This window comes from Hemicordylus capensis, chromosome 13, assembly GCF_027244095.1.
Source record: "Hemicordylus capensis ecotype Gifberg chromosome 13, rHemCap1.1.pri, whole genome shotgun sequence".
Lineage (NCBI taxonomy): Eukaryota > Metazoa > Chordata > Lepidosauria > Squamata > Cordylidae > Hemicordylus > Hemicordylus capensis.
In genome coordinates, this window is record NC_069669.1 from 14,940,793 (window position 1) to 14,960,356 (window position 19,564).

The 19,564-nt window shown below is 48.6% G+C and overlaps 1 protein-coding gene and 1 long non-coding RNA gene across 8 annotated transcripts in view; one reads left to right on the top strand and one right to left on the bottom strand.

The window, feature by feature from the left end:
- ELFN1 (extracellular leucine rich repeat and fibronectin type III domain containing 1) overlaps positions 1 to 17,034 on the top strand; it is a 282,167-nt gene extending 265,133 nt beyond the window's left edge. For all 6 annotated transcript variants that reach the window (XM_053276162.1, XM_053276166.1, XM_053276165.1 and 3 more), the window contains one exon: positions 13,247 to 17,034. In XM_053276162.1, the coding sequence (XP_053132137.1) occupies positions 13,734 to 16,118 (2,385 nt within the window). In that variant the 5' untranslated portion in view covers positions 13,247 to 13,733 and the 3' untranslated portion in view covers positions 16,119 to 17,034. The remainder of the gene's footprint in view (positions 1 to 13,246) is intronic.
- Positions 1 to 19,564, bottom strand: part of LOC128336471 (uncharacterized) — a 47,034-nt gene that overhangs the window by 4,322 nt on the left and 23,148 nt on the right. The window contains exons 3-7 of one of the 2 annotated variants that reach the window (XR_008311981.1): positions 17,016 to 17,130; positions 12,335 to 12,518; positions 7,572 to 7,652; positions 7,316 to 7,466; positions 6,941 to 7,105 (exon numbers count right to left, since the gene is read on the bottom strand). This is a non-coding gene — a long non-coding RNA (uncharacterized LOC128336471). Of the gene's footprint in view, positions 1 to 6,940; positions 7,106 to 7,315; positions 7,467 to 7,571; positions 7,653 to 12,334; positions 12,519 to 17,015; positions 17,148 to 19,564 lie in introns of both variants that reach the window. The other variant, XR_008311982.1, reaches the window with a different exon arrangement.

Here is a 19,564-nt window from a genome sequence, read left to right on the forward strand (position 1 = left end):
CATCTGGGGACCCAACGTTGAGAATCCCTGCCCTAGGCTACTCTTTGCTACAGCGGTGAACACAGTTTCCTTCCTGGACTCTCTTAAACACAGGCCAGGCGGCTCTGTAGGCGGGGTGGTCCCAATTCTAGAACCCCTATCAAGTACGGCTCTTAACATAGGAACATAGGAAGCTGCCATATACTGAGTCAGTCCATCTAGCTCAGTATCGTCTTCACAGACTGGCAGCAGCTTCTCCAAGGCTGCAGGCAGGAATCTCTCTCCGCCCTATCTTGGAGATGCCAGGAAGGGAACTTGGAACCTAGATGCTCTTCCCAGAGCAGCTCCATCCCCTGAGGGGAAGATCTTACAGTGCTCACACTTTCCCATTCATATGAAGCCAAGATCGACCCTGCTTAGCTAAGAGGCCAAGTCATGCTTGCTACCGCAAGACCAACTCTCCTCTCTGAAGGCTCTTCTTATGTTCCAATTCCTTCAGGGCCTGATACAGCTCTCTGCCTCTCCCCATGAAAAGCTGAATGACTCAAAGCAAACAAATATACAAATTTATTATATAGCAAATGTTTTCAAATTATACACTTGGCAAACTCAACAGGAGCCACGTGATATACTGGACGAAATGAATGAAAAACACAACGTGACTAAATAATCTAGAAAAGGGATACTTGAGAACTCAACCCCAATTTTATACATGTGTCACATGTACAGACATAATCGTGTCTAGATTATTTAGTCACATTGTGTTCTTCATTCATTTCATTCAAATTATACATGCCACATAACTCAGAGAGTCTGGGTGAAATACTCCATACATTCTGGCACACTAGTCCAAGTCCATGTTCAGCTTTCCCCTTCCGCGACCCAGAAACATAATTGTAGCCCTTTCACACTTGTGTGCTTTCCACAAACGGTGAGCTAGTTCCCCTGGCCTCCGTTCACAGCGGGGCATGGCACAACCCAAGTATTTTCTAAATACAACATGGTCTTTTCTGAACCCAATTTGGACACCCTCTTGCCCTCGCAGTGATGTTACTAGCAGCACAATGGAGATTTCAATCAGCTCTCCCAAACTCCGTGATCCTCTTGCCCTCTGTAAATCCCTTCACTCCCATTTTCACAAACTCATCTGGGAATGTCAAGGGTGCGAGCAAAGCCTCCCTCCCTCTATCGGGACTGTAGCAGAGGTGTCCTGAGTGCAAGGGCCCTGGGAAACACAGTTTTCGGTGGTTCCTGAGTTTTAGGAGCCCTGGAGAACTACATTTCCCTGAGCTCCTTGCACTGAGTACATTGCTTTTACAGCATTCAAGGTACCAGAAGAGAGCGAGGGAGGAACATTGCCGCCACTGTCCTGCCACTGCAGAAGGGAAGGGCGTGGCAGGGAAGGATGGAGTGAAAGGTGGGGCGTTAACCACAGCACAAGGCAATAGGAACAGAGCTGAATTCAAAATGGTCTGGGCTTGTCCTGGGATAAGAACAGAAGAACAGCCCTGCTGGATCAGGCCCAAGGCCCATCTGGTCCAGCATCCTGTTTCACACAGTGGCCCACCAGATGCCACTGGAAGCCTACAAGCAGGAGTAGGACATTCACGAGTAGGACTACAGATGGAGCAAGACATTCTGAACTGGGGAATGTATAGTCCAGAGTCCCCCAGTTCCAAATTTGCCCCCGTCTCTAGATTCCACAAAGCCTTTCCTCTCAAGATGTAAGGTGATGCAAGACAGAACATGGAAAGTAGGGAGAGGAGATGCTCTCGGAAGAGCAAAGGTACCTGGCAAAAAGGAAATCACAGGGGGAAAACAAGCAGAGGGCAAATCCTACTGGAAAGATGACAGGAAGGCGAGGTGAAGTAGACAGACTGCTACCAAAGATGGGGGCAGCAGAGTCATCCACTGAGAAGCAAATTGCCCTCTCTCCTTTTCCCCCGATGCAGCGAAGGATGGGGTGTCTGCCAGGGAGAGGATGGGCACAGCCACGCGTTTCTTTTCCCAGGCAGCCGCAGCCCCTGCTTGCAGAAAGGTCAGCGCAACAGGCACTGTGTTTTTGGAGGCGCATCAATCACCAGTGTCATCCCGCAGAGCCGAGAAACGTTCCCAGCTGGTAGCCGCTCAGTGGCCTGTGGGCAGCAAGTTAACATTCGCGCTCCATTTCCTCGACGGCAGGAGCTGGATTTGCGAGAGACGCCCAGCTCTGGTCTACCCAGAATGCCAAGCTGTTCCAGTAATAATAATAATAATAATAATAATAATAATAATAATAATAATAATAATAATGATGATGATGATGATGAAGAAGAGCACCTCAACACCATAGGGGCCACAGAAATCACCATCAGCCAATTACAAAAAGCAGCTTTACTGGGAACAGCCTATATTCTGCGACGATATCTATAACAATTGACGATAAAATTCAGCCATCCCAGGTCCTTGGGAAGGACTCGATGTCTGGATAAAACAAACCAGTCAATAACACCTGTCTGACCGTGTAAACAAGAAATAATAATAAATAAAAAGCCGAATCGCATTTTGGCAAATCCCTACTCGATACGATAAATTACTAGTGACAAAACAAGAACTCTCAGATTTGACATGAGAAAGGAGGGGAAGAGAGATATAGGCCTTTCCTTAATCCGTTAATAGCTACCCCAAACATGTTAACACCAATATCTCTGGTATTCTTATTTGTTGCCATTTTCTTAGTCATAACTTTATTGTATTTAGTCACCGGCCATCACAAATATCAAAACTACAATAAACATAGGAAGCTGCCGCCTTCTACTGAGTCAGACCATTGGTCCCTCTAGCTCAGTATTGTCTACCCAAACTGGCAGCAGCTTCTCCAAGGTTACAGACAGGAGTCTCTCTCAGCCCTATCTTGGAGATGCTGCCAGGGAGGGAACTTGGAACTGTCTACATGTAAGCATGCAGGGGCTCTTCCCAGAGTGGCCCCATCCCCAAAAGGGAATATCTGACAGTGCTCATATGTAGTCTCCCATTCAAATGCAAACCAGGGCAATCCCTGTTGAGCAAAGGGGACAATTCATGAATCTAAAATCCCCAGACTTCACTGTCTGGACCAGTTTAAAAGTATAATGTGAATATGCCCCCTTGCATTGGTTGGCTGAACTCAGCAGCTTTCCCCACGATCTCTATCCTCTTAGGCGGAGAGGGCTGGCTCAGTGATGCCCCCAGTGGAGGTGGGGAGTGGTTGCAGCAGAGGTATGCACACCATCCACATTTCATGAGGAAAAGAAAGGCAGGGCTCCTCGTTTTCATGTCAAGGAGGTATTTGCCCAACTCACCCAATCATGCTTGAGACGAAAGTATTTCCAGACACAACATGCTGTCATTTTAAGGAGAGCCTTAGCTCAGCGGCATATGGCATGTGCTTTTTGCATGCCGAAGGTCCCAGGTTCGATCGCTGGTATCTGCGGTTAAAAGGGAGTCATGTAAAGACCCTAGCTAGGCTAAGCTTCGATGGCTGTAGGTGGTCACTAGGCTTAGATGGTCTGATTCCATTGTGAGGGTGGGAGAGCTGGTCTTGTGGCAGCAAACATGAGTTGTCCCCTTTTGCTAAGCAGGGTCTGCCATGGTTTGCATTTGGATGGGAGACTACCTGTGAGCACTGCAAGGCATTCCCCTAAGGGATTTGAGCCATCGCTCAGTGGAAGAGCATCTGCTTGTGTGCAGAAGGTCCCAGGTTCACTCCCTGGCGTCTGCAGGTAGGCCGGGAAAGACCCCTGCCTGAAACCTTGGAGAACTCTCTGCCGTACGGAGCTAGATGGACCAATGGTCCATAAATACCAGTTGCAGGGGGAGCAACAGCAGGCGAGAAGACATGCCCTCATCTCTTGCCTGGGGCTTCTCAAAGGCATCTATTAGGCCATTGTGGGAAGCAGGTTGCTGGAATTAAAAGGCCTTGGGCTTGGTCCAGCAGGGCTTCTCCTTCTCTCATAACCAGGGGCCATCCCATGGAACTGATTGCCACAAAATTTAGGACTGACAAAAGGAAGTACTTTTTCACACTCTGTATAATCGGCCTATGGAATTCTCTGCCACAAGATGTGCTGACAGCCAACAGCCTGGGTGGTTTTAAATTCATGGAGGACCGGTCTCTCCGGGGCTGCTAGTCTGAGGGCTATAGGCCACCTCTGTCTCTAGATGCCTCTAGATACCTGTCGCAGGGGAGGAGCAGAAGGAGGACGGGCATGCCCTCGGCTCTTGCCTGTGGGCTTCCCGGAGGCATCTGGTGGGCCACTGTGGGAGACAGACAGAGAGGCCTTGGGCCTGATCCCGCAGGGCTGTTCTTATGTTCCTAATGGCCTGACTCGGCACACAGCAGCTGCCTACGTCCCCTTCTGTTGACCTGCTGAAATTGTATCTGGGGCCCACCGCTCCTTATGGCTGCCATTTCAAAATGCGGAATGATTTACATCAAGGGCAAGGGGGGGCCAGCTCCAGTTGTGCACAGCAACTGGAGAACCGGCTCCAGCTCCCGAGGAAAAGGGGGTTGTCTTCAGAGCACGCCTGCCCCAGCTCCTCCCCCCCCCCCACTTTTGCTGGAAGAATAAGTCTGTTACACACTGGCAATAACAGTGGCTTAGGCCGTATAATCCCTCCTTTACTTGACTTTGGGATATTTTGAGCAGCAGCTTAAAGGCGATTATCTGCATCACCTGAGATGCTGCCGTTTCGCTCCCGGCCCCCGAGTGCCGAGCTGAATGGCTCCCTGCAGACGGAGGAGGCTGCCTCGCCTCTTCCTCTCGGGAAACTTCGGGGCATGCAGGCCCGTTTTGTGCCAGAGGCAAGGCATCCCTCCCAAGACTCAAAACATCTCCCAGCCCTTCGTGGAACGAGGTCTCCAGTCCCGCCTGTGCAGATGGGAAGCCGGAGGGCTGCAGCCGGGAAGCCAGAGCCAGCCCGGCCCGCTGGGGCTGAGCAGTCTCTGCTCCAGCAGTGGCTCAAGACCACTGGGTACCTGAAGTGGGGCGTCCAAGGCCCCGCTTGTGTGCCCCCTCCTTTAAAAAGCGAGGGCCGGAGGAAATCTTGGAGGTGGCCCCATAAACTGCTGCCTGAGATGGATGGACACCTTGTCCCATGGATGATCCGGAACACCTGGTCTTGGGGTAGCCGGCACAAATGGTCTCCTTCGCTAAGCTGGCTCCACCCTGGTTTGTATTTGAATGGGAGACTACATGGGTGAGCGCTGGAAGATCTTCCCCTTAGGGGATGGTGCCGCTCTGGGAAGAACATCTACAGGCTTGCAGGCAGAAGGTCGGAGGTTCCCTCCCTCGCAGCATCTCCAGGATAGGGCTGGGAGAGACTCCTGCCTGCAGCCTGGGAGGTGCTGCTGCCAGTATGTGTAGACAGTCCTAAACTAGATGGACCAAGGGTCTGACTCGGCAGAAAGCAGCTCCCTGTGGATTGTTTCCCTTTGCTCCACCACACTCTTCAGAAAAGCCCAACAAGGAGTGGAGGAGGCCAGGGGGAAGGTTTCACCTCCTCTCTGACCTTGCATGGACGTGCTTGTCATATCCTGATCTCCATAAAAAGGCTCACTGACTGAAGCCTCACCCACTTCGTTACCTGATGTGGGAAGCTCTAGATCGCCCCCTCTGCCCGCCTGCTCTGCTGCAGCTTGTCTTCTCTTTCTCTTCAACAAGATCACATTTCTGCTTTTGGCCACAGGACAGAGTAGACAAAAGCAATCGCCCTACGATTACGCTAGCCCGAGTCCACAACAGACCGCACCGACTGCCGTGTATGAAACAGCAGGGTGGGCACTTCACAGCGCATATGGGGGCTGTATCTGAGTACACAGAGCTCTGTGGGCATTTCGGCACTTAAACAGAGTCCGTGTTGGCCAACAGCACCCTTGGGCAGCTGCTGGGAGGGATGGCCTACTGTCGATGCCTGTATTTGACCCGCAGGAAAGATGGGGCCTAGCCGCTGCTCTGCCAGCAGTCACATGTTCTCCACAGTGATGCTCAGGGCCACTGTGGGGCAAATGGCTGCCAGCAGGAACAAGACACTGCCCCCACGGTCCAAGCAAGCCTTCTTTTGGGGGGATCCAGGGAGTGGCCAACCAGAGGAGGAGGGCTCTCATAGAGACATAGGAAGATGCCTTCTTCCGAGTCAGAACACTGGTCCACCTAGTTCACTAGTGTCTACTCAGACTGGCAGTGGCTTCTCTAATAAAGAGGTTCGTGACATTTCTTTTTGGATTCGTTTCGAATTCGAATCAAATTGGAATCGGGTCCGAAAATTTAATTTGGATTCAAATTGGATTCAAATCTATTTTGCTCTGTTGTGGTGCCTTTTTCAACCAATCAGGGGCCTCAAAGGTTTTTTTTAAAGGTAGCAAACGGATCTCAAATCAAATTTGAATTGGATTTGAAAATTTGATTCAAATTCGAATTGCCCTTTTAAGGGGTGATTCGATCCAAATTTGAATCACCTAGATTTGAGCTGAATCAATTTGCACGTCCTTATTCTCTAAGGTTGCAGGCAGGAGTCTCCCTCAGCCATGTCTTGGAGATGCTGTCAGGGAGAGAACCTGGAACCTTCCACATGCAAGCATACAGGTGCTCTTCCCAGGCTAAGCCCGCTCTCCCCACAGACCCGACATAAGCTCTTCTCACGGATTGTGAGAAGAGCTTCACTGAGTTGAGGGCTTCTTCCCACTCCAAGGAGGAAGAGAGGCTGAATACGAAAATGATAAATATACCGCTGTTCAACAAAACATTTCCAAAGCGACTTATACATTTATAAACAAACAAACAAACAAAAAATGGCCCACAATCTAAAAAAGGGCTCACAATCTCAAAAAGAAACACAAGCTAGACCCCAGCAACAGCCACTGGAGGGATACTGTGCTGGGGACGGAGAGGGCCAGTTGCTCTCCTCCGCTCAACAGAAGAGAACCACCACTTGAAAAAGGTACCTCTCTGCTCAGTCAGCAGGGGTAGCAGGTTGAATGCCCCAAGGAGAACCTTTTTCAGGAAGCCTCCAAATCCTGACAGAACCAAAGTTCTTGGTGGCTCGTACACCTTCCACGGCCGGCATTCACATTTCAAGCGTCACTCGTTCTGCTGCTCCAGCTGCCATCCTGGAAATTAATAGCCATCATTAAACAACAAGAAAAAAGATTGCTGGCAAAGAAGGGCCCGAGGTAAAGAGCGAGGGGGGAAAGGCAGCTATTTCTGCCAACCAAAAAATTAAAACTATTTAGACATAACAGCGAGTCATTTATTACTGCAGAGTTCTCCTTCCACCTGGGGTTTAAATCTCATTACAGTTTGTCCAAAACAGATGTTACCCTTTTAGCTCTAGATTATTGACGATCAAACGTGATTTCTCCAGAGAGAGTGGCAGCATCGAGAGTTGGGTCGGGGATGGCTTGCTCTGTTTTTGCACAGCCCGGGTGCGTTCCAGGCAACAGGTTGTGGTCGGCAGGAAAGATTCCAGCTCTGGAATGAGAGAAACATATTCCAAGTTTGGGTGCTCTTGAATGTGAACATTCACTGTGAAATCGAGAGGAGGGGGTGGAGCAAAAAAGGGTCGGGGGAACTTACTGGCCAGCATCAGCAATTGGTCCAGTGACTTTCAGCTGGTGGCTGTTTAAGTGGCGGTGTTTCTTGTAATCCTGAAATGGTCTAGAATGATATGTGATGATGACATAAGCCGATCACAATGACAACGACAAATATTTATATACCGCATTTCAACAGAAGTTCCCAGAGCAGTTTACACAGAGAAATAAAAAATAAAGAAAGATGGATCCCTGTCCCCAAAGAGCAGGTCTCGTGGTGGCAAGAATACCTTGGCCCCTTTGCTAAGCAGGGTCTGCCCCAGTTTGCATTTGGAAGGGTGACTACATGTGAGCATGTGTAGTGCTCTTCTGCTCTGGGAAGAGCAGCTGGGTGCTTATGTGCAGAAGGTTCCAAGTTCCCTCCCTGGCATCTCCAAGATAGGGCTGAGAGAGAGTCCTGCCTGCAACCTTGGAGAAGCTGCTGCCAGTCTGTGCAGACAATACTGAACTAGATGGACCAAGGGTCTGACTCAGTATACAGCAGCTTCCTATGCTCCGATGCAGTCACATCCGGATATTGCAAAAGGGTGATGTCAAGGCGCAGGAAGCCAGCAGCGGGTGCCCCAGGAAGCTAATGATCCTTTGCCTCGTAACCAAATGCTACATATAATTACACTCTGTGGCCTCCAGCCAGGTTACCTGTGGGTTGTGATCTTGTTAAATCTTCATAAGCTCAGTGCCATGAGGTGACACACATCGGCAGGAATAAGAGAAGTGGGAGCACGGCTGGTAAGCAAATCACGAGGGAACACGAGCCACTCCCTGCGATGGGTTTCGCTGCGTAGCACAGCCCCTCTGCCAGCTTCAGGCTCCTGGCGTCAAACACGTGCAGGAGGGCCCTCCCCACTGGCTCAGGAAGGAATAAACATGCTCCCTTTCAGCCGGCGGGTGCAAAAGGAGTGGGATTATTGACCAGCGCCTGGTACTTATTTAAGATCAGAACTGAATTACATGCAAGGTTCTTTTCATAAATTAAATCACTTTCCATTCGGCCAATCTGCAGTCAGGGTTTTGTTGTTGTTGTTGCTGCTTTGTTATGCTGATGTGGAACTTCCATATTCAGAGGTAGTATATCTTTTCTATACCAGCTGGAGGGAAGTATCAGCAGGGAAGGGTGGTGGCTCCCAAGGCCTACTTGTGGGCTTCTCACAGGCAACTGGTTGGCCAGTGTTAGAAACAGAACCCAGACCATTGGTCTGATCCAGCAGCACTTGTTTTATGTTCTTAGCTCAAGATTTGTGTTCCCTTACGACAGGACTGCACACTGTTGTTGGACTACAATGCCCATCATCCCCAACCACAGTGGCAGGGATGATGGGAATTGTAGTCCAACACCTGCAGGAGGACTGAGATTGCGAAGCCCTGCCTTCCAGAGACTCCCTGGCTCCCTCAGCCGGTCATCAAACGTTGGGATGCTGGCGTCCCTTGATCACTTTCGCCTCTCCCAGTCTTTCACCCACTTTTGCTTCACTTCTTTAAAGAACAAACAGCTAGGAAAGCTAGAGAAATTGGCTGGGGAGACCTCATTATCTCGCTCTGCAAGTAATAAAAGGGGGAAAGTTTGGTGCATACGGATGGATGCATAGCTATGCAGAAGCCGAATTAGGAACATAGGAAGCTGCCACATACTGAGTCAGACCATGGTCCATTTAGCTCAGCATCGTCTACCCAGACTGGCAGCGGCTTCTCCAAGTTTGCAGACCTTTCTCAGCACTATCTTGGAGATGCTGCCAGGGAGGGAACTTGGAACCTAGATGCTCTTCCCAGAGCGGCTCCATCCCCTGAGGGGGAATATCTTCCAGTGCTCGCACATGGAGTCTCCCATTCATATGCAACCAGGGCAGACCCTGCTTAGCTAAGGGGGCAAATCATGCTTGCTACCACAAGAACAGCTCTCCTCTCCACTTCTGGAGTGCATGCATGACCCTAGCACAGGAATTAGGGAGGACAGCTGATCTTGTGGTAGCGAGCATGAACTGCCCCCTCTGCTAAGCAGGATCGACCTTGATTTGCATTTGAATGGGAGACTGCATGTGTGAGCACCCTAAGCTATTCCCCTTATGGGATGGGGTTGCTCTGGGAACAGGACCTGCCTGCTTGCATGCAGAAGGTTCCAAGTTCCCTCCCTGGCAGCATCTCCAAGATAGGGCTAGGAGAGACTCCTGCTTGCAACCTTGGAGAAGCCGCTGCCAGTCTGTGTAGACAATACTGAGCTGGATGGACCAAGGGTCTGACTCAGTATACGGCAGCTTCCGATGTTCTCTTCCTAACTTTGAATGGGGAATGCATTCCAATTTTGCATGGAGGGCCCCCTCTGTTTTTTTAAACTCTGCAGCAATGCGACTCACCCAGCCAAGGAATGGAAACCGAGCCGGGGAGGAAAGCGAGAGGGAGAGAGGGAGAAAGAGAGCCTGCCTGGGAGCATGCCTTCCGCACCTGACATCTACGAAATGGACGTTTAGCCATTTAGTGGAGACTTCATCATTAATAAATGTTTGCTATGCCATCTTAGAGATGTCTCCTCTGATTATTTTACACATAATGAATCGCCCTGGCTCACTTGAGCATTTGGTGCCTGCAAGCCAAATTTCCCCCCTTCGCCCATCTCTTTGCATGATTAAACATTTATCATTTGTAATGGATCGCTGGTGTGCCCTAGCTGCTCTCTTCTTGTGAGAGGAGCCGCCTCCTTCATTTATTGATAAACTGACCCGGGGCGACGGGGAAAGAGGATCTCCGAGAAACCAACCAAGGGGCAGACAAGATAGAAAGGATCATAGGAACCCTGGGAGCTGCCGTCTGCAGAGTCCGACTCGTGGTCCGTCTGGTTCAGTATTGTCCACACCGACTGGCAGCAGTTCTCCAAGGCTTCAGGCAGGGATCTTTCTTTTTGGGGCCCTACCTGGAGACGTTGCCAGGGATTGAACCTGGGACCTTGTGCGTGCAAAGCAGATACTCAGCCCCATCCCCAGAGCACAGGAATGACCCCTCAGGTCTTAAGCCAGCACTTGGCCTATTGACAGTCATAGGAAACTGCCTTATGGACCGTCCATCCAGTTCAGTACTGTCTACACAGACTGGCAATGGCTTCTCCAAGGTTGCAGGCAGGAGTCTCTCCCAGCCCTACCTTGGAGATGCTGCCAGGGAGGGAACTTGGAACCTTCTGCAAGCAGATGCTCTTCCACTGAAATAATACCCCATCCCCTCAGGGGAATATCTTACAGTCTCCCATTCAAATGCAAACCAGGGCAGATCCTGCTTAGCAAAGGGGACAATTCATGCTTCCGGCCACAAGACCAGCTCTCCTCCCCTGAATTAGACTGTTGGTCCATCCAGCTCAGTACACTGACTGGGCTCTTCTAGATTTTGCTACCCTGCCTGAGGATGTCGGGGATTGAACCTGGGACCTTCTGCATGCAAAGCAGATGCTCTCCCACTGAGCTACATCCCGTTCCTAAGAACTTACAGCCCTCATTTGTAGCTGCCTGTCCAAATGCAAACCAAGGTAGGCCCTGCTTAGTCAAGGGGGCCATTCACGCTCACAGCCACCAGACTCTCCTCTCCAAAGCCTCCTCCCCACACCAGCCACATTCTTCTTTTTAAAAAAACAAATCCTGTATTTACCGTATATGAATTGTGTCTTTTTTCCAGCTGCTTTGGAAAGGTGAGATATTCAGGGACTCGCTAAGTGGTTAAAGTGGTGCCACCAAATCTCGAGTGAATGGCAGCTGTAATGCCACCCAATGGCCACCTCCAGTGGTGGCGCTCTAGCGTAGCAAAGAGCAGACTCAAAGTTCCCAAACCTGACACAGTGGCAGGTTGGGAATAGGTTTCCTGTGGCCTACTGCCTAGTTTGAGGCACCCCCATGCCTTACCTGTGGGGGGCGTGATTGCTGTGCAGACCTTGTTAAGATTTTTATACTAGGCAGTATATAAATTCAATCAAATCAAATCAAATCAAATCAATCAATCAAGAAAGCTGGTCTTGTGGTAGCAAGCATGAATTGTCCCCTTTCCTATGGCCTCGGTTTGCATTTGAATGGGAGACCACATGTTTGAGCACTGTAAAATATTCCCCTTCAGGGATTCTGGCTGCTCTGAGAAGAGCACATGCATGCTTGCATGTAGAAAGTCCCAAGTTATCTCCCAAGATAGGGCTGAGAGAGACGCCTGCCTGCAACCTTGGAGAAGCCGCTGCCAGTCTGTGTAGACAATACTGAGCTAGATAGACCAAGGGTCTGATTCAGTATACGGCAGCTTCCTATGTTCCTATCCCCCTCTCCTTCTCCCTGCCTCTGAATGTGAATTTGGCTCTATGCTCCAAGTCCATCAATCTCCCCCTATGAAACAACTCATTCCAGAGTATAAAACAAATTACAAAATGGGTGTCAGAACCTGCATATCATTATCTCAGCATGCCAGACCTCTCTGCTCCCATCTGGACCGTTGTTTGGGCCTTGCTTGCTTTTAGAGACTTTGCTTCTCTTCCGCTCCCCCCAGGACCTCATTAACCTGTCAAATATGCACTCCTAGAGGAAGCTACTCTATGAACTTGAGTCGGTTTCTTTTCTGTTTAACTATCATAGATTCCCCCGTCCCTACACAAAACTAAAAAAAATCCTGGGAATTGCAATTCCATGAAGTTGGTTTGATAGAGATTGTGAGACCTCCCGTTCCCACAAATGCAATTCCTATGGTACCCTGAGAAAAAATAATAGAATCCTACAATTTAGAGTTGGGAGGTACCTTTTGACGTCTTTTTATCCACCCGCCTGCACAGTGTAGGCAACGGCTACAGTGTCACTGAGAGAGAGGTGGCCTTCTAGGTTTTTTGAAAACCTCCAGCGAAGGGAGACGACATCATGGCAGGAGGCAAACCATTCCACTATCAAACAGCTTTTACAGTTGGGAGTGTTGAACCAGTTTGAGCCTGTAAGATAGAGATGCTTCTGTTCACTCCATCTGGGTTTGGATACTCAAGCCCCCCCCCCCCCACACACACCAAGAAATCAATGGGTTGTAAGCAACAAAATGAAAGTTATTCATCATCCTAGAACTAGCAGGTAGATGATTAAAATGGGGATGGAGTTGTACATGGAGAAGATTTTTGTATGGGGAATAAAAGGCTGCAATAAAATCTCACCCTAAGCCATGTACATCTACGCAAGACAAGTGCTGGCTCCTTTATAGGAATATTTTTTAACAAAATGTGTTGTTTTCATATCGGAACCCACACTTATCTCATTGAAAATAAACTGGGGTTTATTACATACACTGATTGGAGCACAAATTCATTCCACATGCAAATGTCAGTTGCGTTTGGGATAAATTTGTATTTAATTTGTATTTTTAGTCACAGGAAAACAAACGATAAATATTATCTGCTCTACTATTTTGGATATATTGTGTAGCAAAGTGGTGGTTTCTTATGAGGGCAAAGTACAGAGTTATCAGCTTGCAAGAGATGTGCTTCCGGGGTAGCAAATAACCCCAAGATAGGAGTTAAGGAATTTGAGCTACCATCACTCCACAGTAAGTGCTAGTGAACTGATTTTCGACTCCTGGAATTAACAGCCAAAAAAGCATGCTGGTCTAGAGAGCTTTTCTGCTTTAAGAAATACCATTAAATGTCAACGTTGGGTTTTTTTTTGTTGGCAGGAGAGTCCAGTGACCCGACGTGGGCAACGTGAGGGACAGACACTCAGAGAACAGGAAAAATGGAGAAAGAGCCCAGCACTGAAGTGGAGGCGGAAGTGGAGAAGAAAACAGGAAGAGGCAATGCCGAGAAGGAGAGAAAAGCTAGTCTCTGAGCCGGATCCTGTCTTCTGCCCAGATCTGTCTCCATCCTACGTGACTTCCAAGCGGGCCCAGTAAAAATGGCAGTAGAACCAACTTCCCAGGAGACCCTTCATTAAGGCATTTGCTGGTGGCACCAGAAGAGGGTGACATTGAACACATAGTTTTCCTTTCTTCTATTGGATGCTTCTTCATGGTTCGGAGCCATGGAGAGAAAGGAGAGAAGGGCAAAGCTTCCCAAGAAACATTAGCCCGAGGCGGGGTTGTGCCGTAAGACAAACCATCCCTTCCCCCCTTCTGGCAGATAAGGGATATCATCCCTATCTCTGCGTGGCCCTTCCAGTTCCAAATGGCAGGCCATAGCTGGGCCATGACATCAGCACTGTGCGCGTGTGTGGCAGCCGTGTCTCTCCTGTACATGGGCGAGGTGCAGGCGGACTGCTGGTTGATCGAGGGGGAAAAGGGCTTTGTGTGGTTGGCCATCTGCAGCCAGAACCAGCCCCCGTACGAGTCCATCCCCCAGCAAATCAACAGCACCATTTTGGACTTGCGGCTGAACGACAACAAGATCAAAAGCGTCCAGTTCTCCTCCCTCAGCCGCTTCAGTAACCTCACATACCTCAATCTGACCAAGAACGAGATTTCCTACATCGAGGATGGTGCCTTCTCAGGACAGTACAACCTGCAGGTGCTGCAGCTTGGCTACAACCGGCTGAGGAACCTGACGGAGGGAATCCTCCGCGGCTTGGGGAAGCTGGAGTACCTCTACCTCCAGGCCAACCTCATTGAGACCGTCACCCCCAATGCCTTCGGGGAGTGCCCCAACATTGTGAACATTGACTTGTCCATGAACAGGATCCAGAGGCTGGACAGCAACACGTTCCGGGGCCTGAACAAACTCTCAGTCTGCGAGCTTTACAGCAACCCCTTCTATTGTTCCTGTGAGCTCCTGGGCTTCCTCCAGTGGCTTGAGGGCTTCACCAACATGACACGCACTTATGACCGCATGCAATGTGATTCCCCTCCGGATTATTCCGGCTACTACCTTTTGGGCCAAGGCCGAAGTGGTTACCGCAATGCCCTGGGCATGCTCTCATCCCTCTGCACAGGCGGGCCCTACACCATGCCGCCTTATCTCATCCCACCCAAGAGCCCAGTGACCACAGCTCCTACCGATGGTCCATGCCCGGAGGAAGAGTGCTTCTCTGGGGACGGCACCACGCCGCAGGTGTCGCTGCACACCCCCGTGATCGAGATGTATCCCACCATGAAACTGAAGCACATGACCCACAACTCGGCCATCGTGAGCGTGCAGATCCCAGCGCCCTTCAGCAAGATGTACACCTTGGCGCAGTTTAAGAACGGCCGGTCTAACACATACACCAAGCTCTTGAAGGCGAAAGAAGACATCGAGCTCCGGGACCTGGGTCCCAACGAAGACTACACGTACTGCGTGACATCCACCAACCGAGTCTCCAAATACAACTACACTTGCCTCACCATCAACCTAAACAAAGCAAGCAAAGGAGAGCCGACACCCAGCCCGTCCACGGCCACTCACTACATCATGACGATCTTGGGCTGCCTCTTTGGCATGGTGATTGTTCTCGGGGTGGTGTACTACTGCCTCCGGAAGAAGCGCCAGCAGGAGGAGAAGCACAAGAAAGCTGCCGTCAACATGAAGAAGACCATCATTGAGCTGAAATACGGGCCGGAGATGGAGACGACCAGCATCTCCCAGCTGTCTCAAGGTCAGATGCTGGGCGGCGAGACCATGACCCGCATCCCATATCTTCCTTCTGTCGGGGAGGTCGAGCAATACAAGCTGATCGACAGCAGCGAGACCCCCAAGGCCACCAAGGGCAACTACATGGAGGTGCGGACGGGGGAGCAGCCCGAAAGAAGGGAGTGCGAGTTGCCCTTGCCACCCGACAGCCAGAGCTCCGTGGCAGAGATCTCCACCATCACGAAAGAGGTGGACAAGGTGAACCAGATCATCAACAACTGCATCGATGCCTTGAAATCAGAGTCTACTTCCTTCCAGGGAGTGAAATCGGGGGTGGTGTCCACTGCTGAGCCTCAGCTGGTGCTCTTATCCGAACAGATCCCTGGTAAGCACAGCTTCCTGGCCCCAGTCTACAAGGAGAGCTACAACCACCCGCTGCAGAGGCACCACAGCATGGAGGTCCCCCCAAAGCGCTCCAGCACTTCTTCCAGCGGCTCCATACGGAGCCCCAGGTCCTTCCGCTCCGAGGGCTCAGGCCACAAATCCGAAGCCAAATATATCGAGAAGACGTCCCCGACCACAGACACCATTCTCACTGTGACGCCGGCGGCCGCTATCCTGCGGGCCGAGGCCGAGAAGATCCGACAGTACAGCGAGCACCGGCACTCTTACCCAGGGTCCCATCAGGGGGAGCAGCACGACAGCATGGGGGGGCGCAAGCCCTCCATCTTGGAACCTTTGACCAGGCCCCGGCCCAGAGACTTGGCCTATTCGCAGCTTTCCCCCCAGTACCATAACCTGAGTTACACCTCCAGCCCCGAATACACGTGTAAGCCTTCCCACAGCATCTGGGAGCGCTTCAAATTGAACCGAAAGCGGCACAAAGACGAGGAGGAGTACATGGCCGCTGGCCACGCCCTGCGCAAAAAGGTCCAGTTTGCCAAAGACGAGGATCTTCACGACATCTTAGACTACTGGAAGGGGGTATCTGCCCAACACAAGTCTTGAGTCCTCAAAAACAGCTCGTGACTTAACACTGGACCAAATGGAAAACAAAACCCGAGAAAACAGCAGCAGCTATTTTTAAATCCAGACTTGACTTTCGAAAACAAATAACGGACGAGAATCTATCGTTATTCTATCGAACGGATCAGAGAGTGGGGAGGGGTTTCATCTCTCATTTGTGGGGATGCACACCAAATTTGAAAAGGAAAACAAAAAAACAAAACCCAAGATGCTTAAAAACAAAGTAAACTGTGGAGTGTAAAAAAACAACACAAAGAAACGTTTTCTTTTCTTTTTTTGCTTTCGTTTTGTAAAAAAGTCAGAAAATCGAATTAAAAAAAAAAAAGGAAATGAGAGAGGAACAAAAAGAAAGAGAGAGCCAGTCAGAAAACGAAAGGAGTGGGGAGGAATAGTCAGGACTGCACCGCATGACTCCTTATTCTCTGGTTTTTGTGGATTCTGTGTACAGTTTTGTCATCTTCTTCCTTTCAGTAACCAAAAAGTAAGACCAACACAAACAGCAACAAAAGGTCAATCAGAAAAAGATAGCAGAAGGATTTTTTAAAAAACAAAACACAAAAAGATAACCCTTTGGGCCTTTTGCAAATGGAGTCTTCCAGTTTAGACTATTAACCGCCTGAAGGTCCCATTTGTGCATTTTCTGGGGTGTACAAGAGCCTGTCACAAAGTCGTATATTGTAAAACTGATGCCATTCTATTGTACAGAGAGAAAAGAAATTCTATATTTGCAAATGTTTGCTGTATAATGAGAGAGAGAAAGAGAGAGGAAAATATTACATCTACTCAAAGAAATATATCTATATATTCACCTGTTTGTACCAGGTTTTAATCATGGATTTTAGAAAAAAAAACAAATCACCAAAAAAAACAAAAACCTACAGTTGGGTTTTGGTTTGAAGTTTTCTTTGGTTTGGTTCCTTGTTCGCTGTGGGAAGGGGTGTCTCTTGCTTCCAATGAATGTCTGTGACTTCCGTTCTGGTCAATTCCAAGTGCACTAGAAAAAGACACATTCTGTAAGAGAAAATCCGAGTTTCTCTCGTTATTCAAGGGTCAGCGGGGCACTATCATCTGAAAATAGGGACAGAATGCAAAGGCAGAAAGGTGACCCAAACATTCTTCCCCATACCAAACGTCTTAAAGATGCTTCCCTCCCTGGGGACAGAAAGCACAAGTTACTCGCACTTCATTAGACCATGAGAAGAGCCTTGTTGGATCAGGCCCAAGGCCCATCTAGTCCAGCATCTTGCTTCATGCAGCAGCCAACCAGGAACACTCAAGAAGCCCGAAAGTGGGGGAACTTGGGCATCCACTCCTCCCTTGGTGCTCCCTAGCACCTGGTGTTCTGGGGTCTAGCACCTCTGATCCTGATGGAAGTATATCGCTACCAAGGCTAGGAGCTGCTGATCACCCTCTCCTCCATGCATTTGTTTAACTCCCTTTTAAAACTGCCCAGACTGGCAAAATTGGCCTTATTTATTTATGCTACACATTTGCTCCAATGGGGAAATTTCTTAAATAAAATGGAATCTTTATTTACGGTAAGGAACATCAAGTTCAAAAAGCTAATCAAACGCTATCCAGTGCAACAGAATCAACTGGAAAGAGGCGTTAGTCATCAATATACATTGGCTTCACTGACCTATGGGATGCCAGGGAATGTAGTGGTTGCATCCATGCTTAACCATCCAAGCAACATAAGCTCACTGGTGGTAGTTGCAATTTGTCTCCAAGACTAGAGTCTTGGGTTCCCAAATAGCCCTTAGCCAAGCCCAGAACTTCAAAGGCATTTTATGGGACCTCCCAGAATGGGAGCTTAGATGTTGCCTATATCCCCCAACAAATCAATGCTCATTAATAATGCTCCAAAATATGGTTGACTTCATATTCGGCATCAGAAGGCCCCAGAGAGCAACTGACCTGTCAGAGCCAATTTACATGTTTAAAAACCCCAAAAATCTCAGGTCCTCTGGGATTGAACCATTTCAGAATGCGAAATGGCAGAGGCATATATTTTAATTCTCCTTCCTGGAAGGAGAGAAAGAGTATATCAGAGAAGTTTCCAGAAATGATCACTTTCTACTGGAACAAAGTGGGTTTTTGGTGGTGTGGCACGGGTTATACAATTCCATTCCATATTATTATGGAAGAATATTCAAACCCGTGACCCCCTGCCTGCATACTGAAGTGGGACAGTCCCAGTAGGGTTGCACCATTTTATACACGTCTACCAAACCTTCTGACATACCTCCAACCTCAGCTTTTTGATTCCACAGAACTAGCTAAAGAGAAACATGGCGTCTGCTCAGCTAAACCAATGGAGAACCGGATGCCTCCTTGGGTAAACCTCATTTACAATCTGTTCTTGTATATCAGAAGTTGTATATCACAATTAACCTAGGCACACTTTCCAGGCATTCAAGACCGTTAGCTCTTCTCCCGTGGCCTCCTGTCCTACCTGCTAACATAAGCAATTGTTCGCCCTCATCCTCCAATTTCCTTTAGGCAATTTAGGCTGTTGTTAATCACATCTATATTCCAAATTTTCTCCAACTGACTTCAGGTAACATATGGGGAGCTTTCTCTCCACTATATGTAGTGTCTCTTCTGGCCAAACACGCCCAATGTGCTTACTCTTTCATCATAGAGCTTGCTATCATCTTCTTTTCTGATTAGTCAGTATCCTTCCCAACTTGTGATACCCAGAACAGAACATGGGTGTGAACCCATAAAGTAGAATCAACTGCTGAATCTAGCAGGCCTATTCTACCTTCTCCCCTCGCCCCAAGTCCTGGGATATACAGATTTCTTTGCTAGGACATAAATCCAAGCTAGATCTTTCATAACACAGCTTTGTATGGACAACTTGCAATCACATCTGGAGCAGCATTCACTTGAGAGAAATTAAAGCTGTGTTGCCGAAATCTGTTATGCCAGGAATTTTATTGATTATTCAGATTACCATATCAAACAACTGCGGATCCAAACATAAAACAGTAAATTAAACCTAGAAGAAACATATCAAACTAACAGGTTTAAAAACAGGGCAGAAATAAAATATTTTCACAATTAAGTTGTGTTTAATTAAAAATTTACTTTACTTACTTTCTTTACGGCCAATGACCAAAAAAGTTTAAAATTAATTACAATTAATTAATTTAAAAATTGAATCAACATTTGTCTATATTCTGTAACCCAAAAAAGAGATTTTACTAAATTTCCCAGGATTCTTCAGGAAATTTTACTAAATTTCCCAGGATTCCTCCGAAGAAAACCATGACATGAAATAGGACTGTCAAATACCCAAGGAACTGACTTACGATGTGCGGTGTGTGTGAATCTGTGAATTCATTGATTATAACATCTCCCCCTCCAAGCCCATTCGAATTCAGGGGCAGACTTGAGTCTAAATCCATTTCAACCCCAAATTT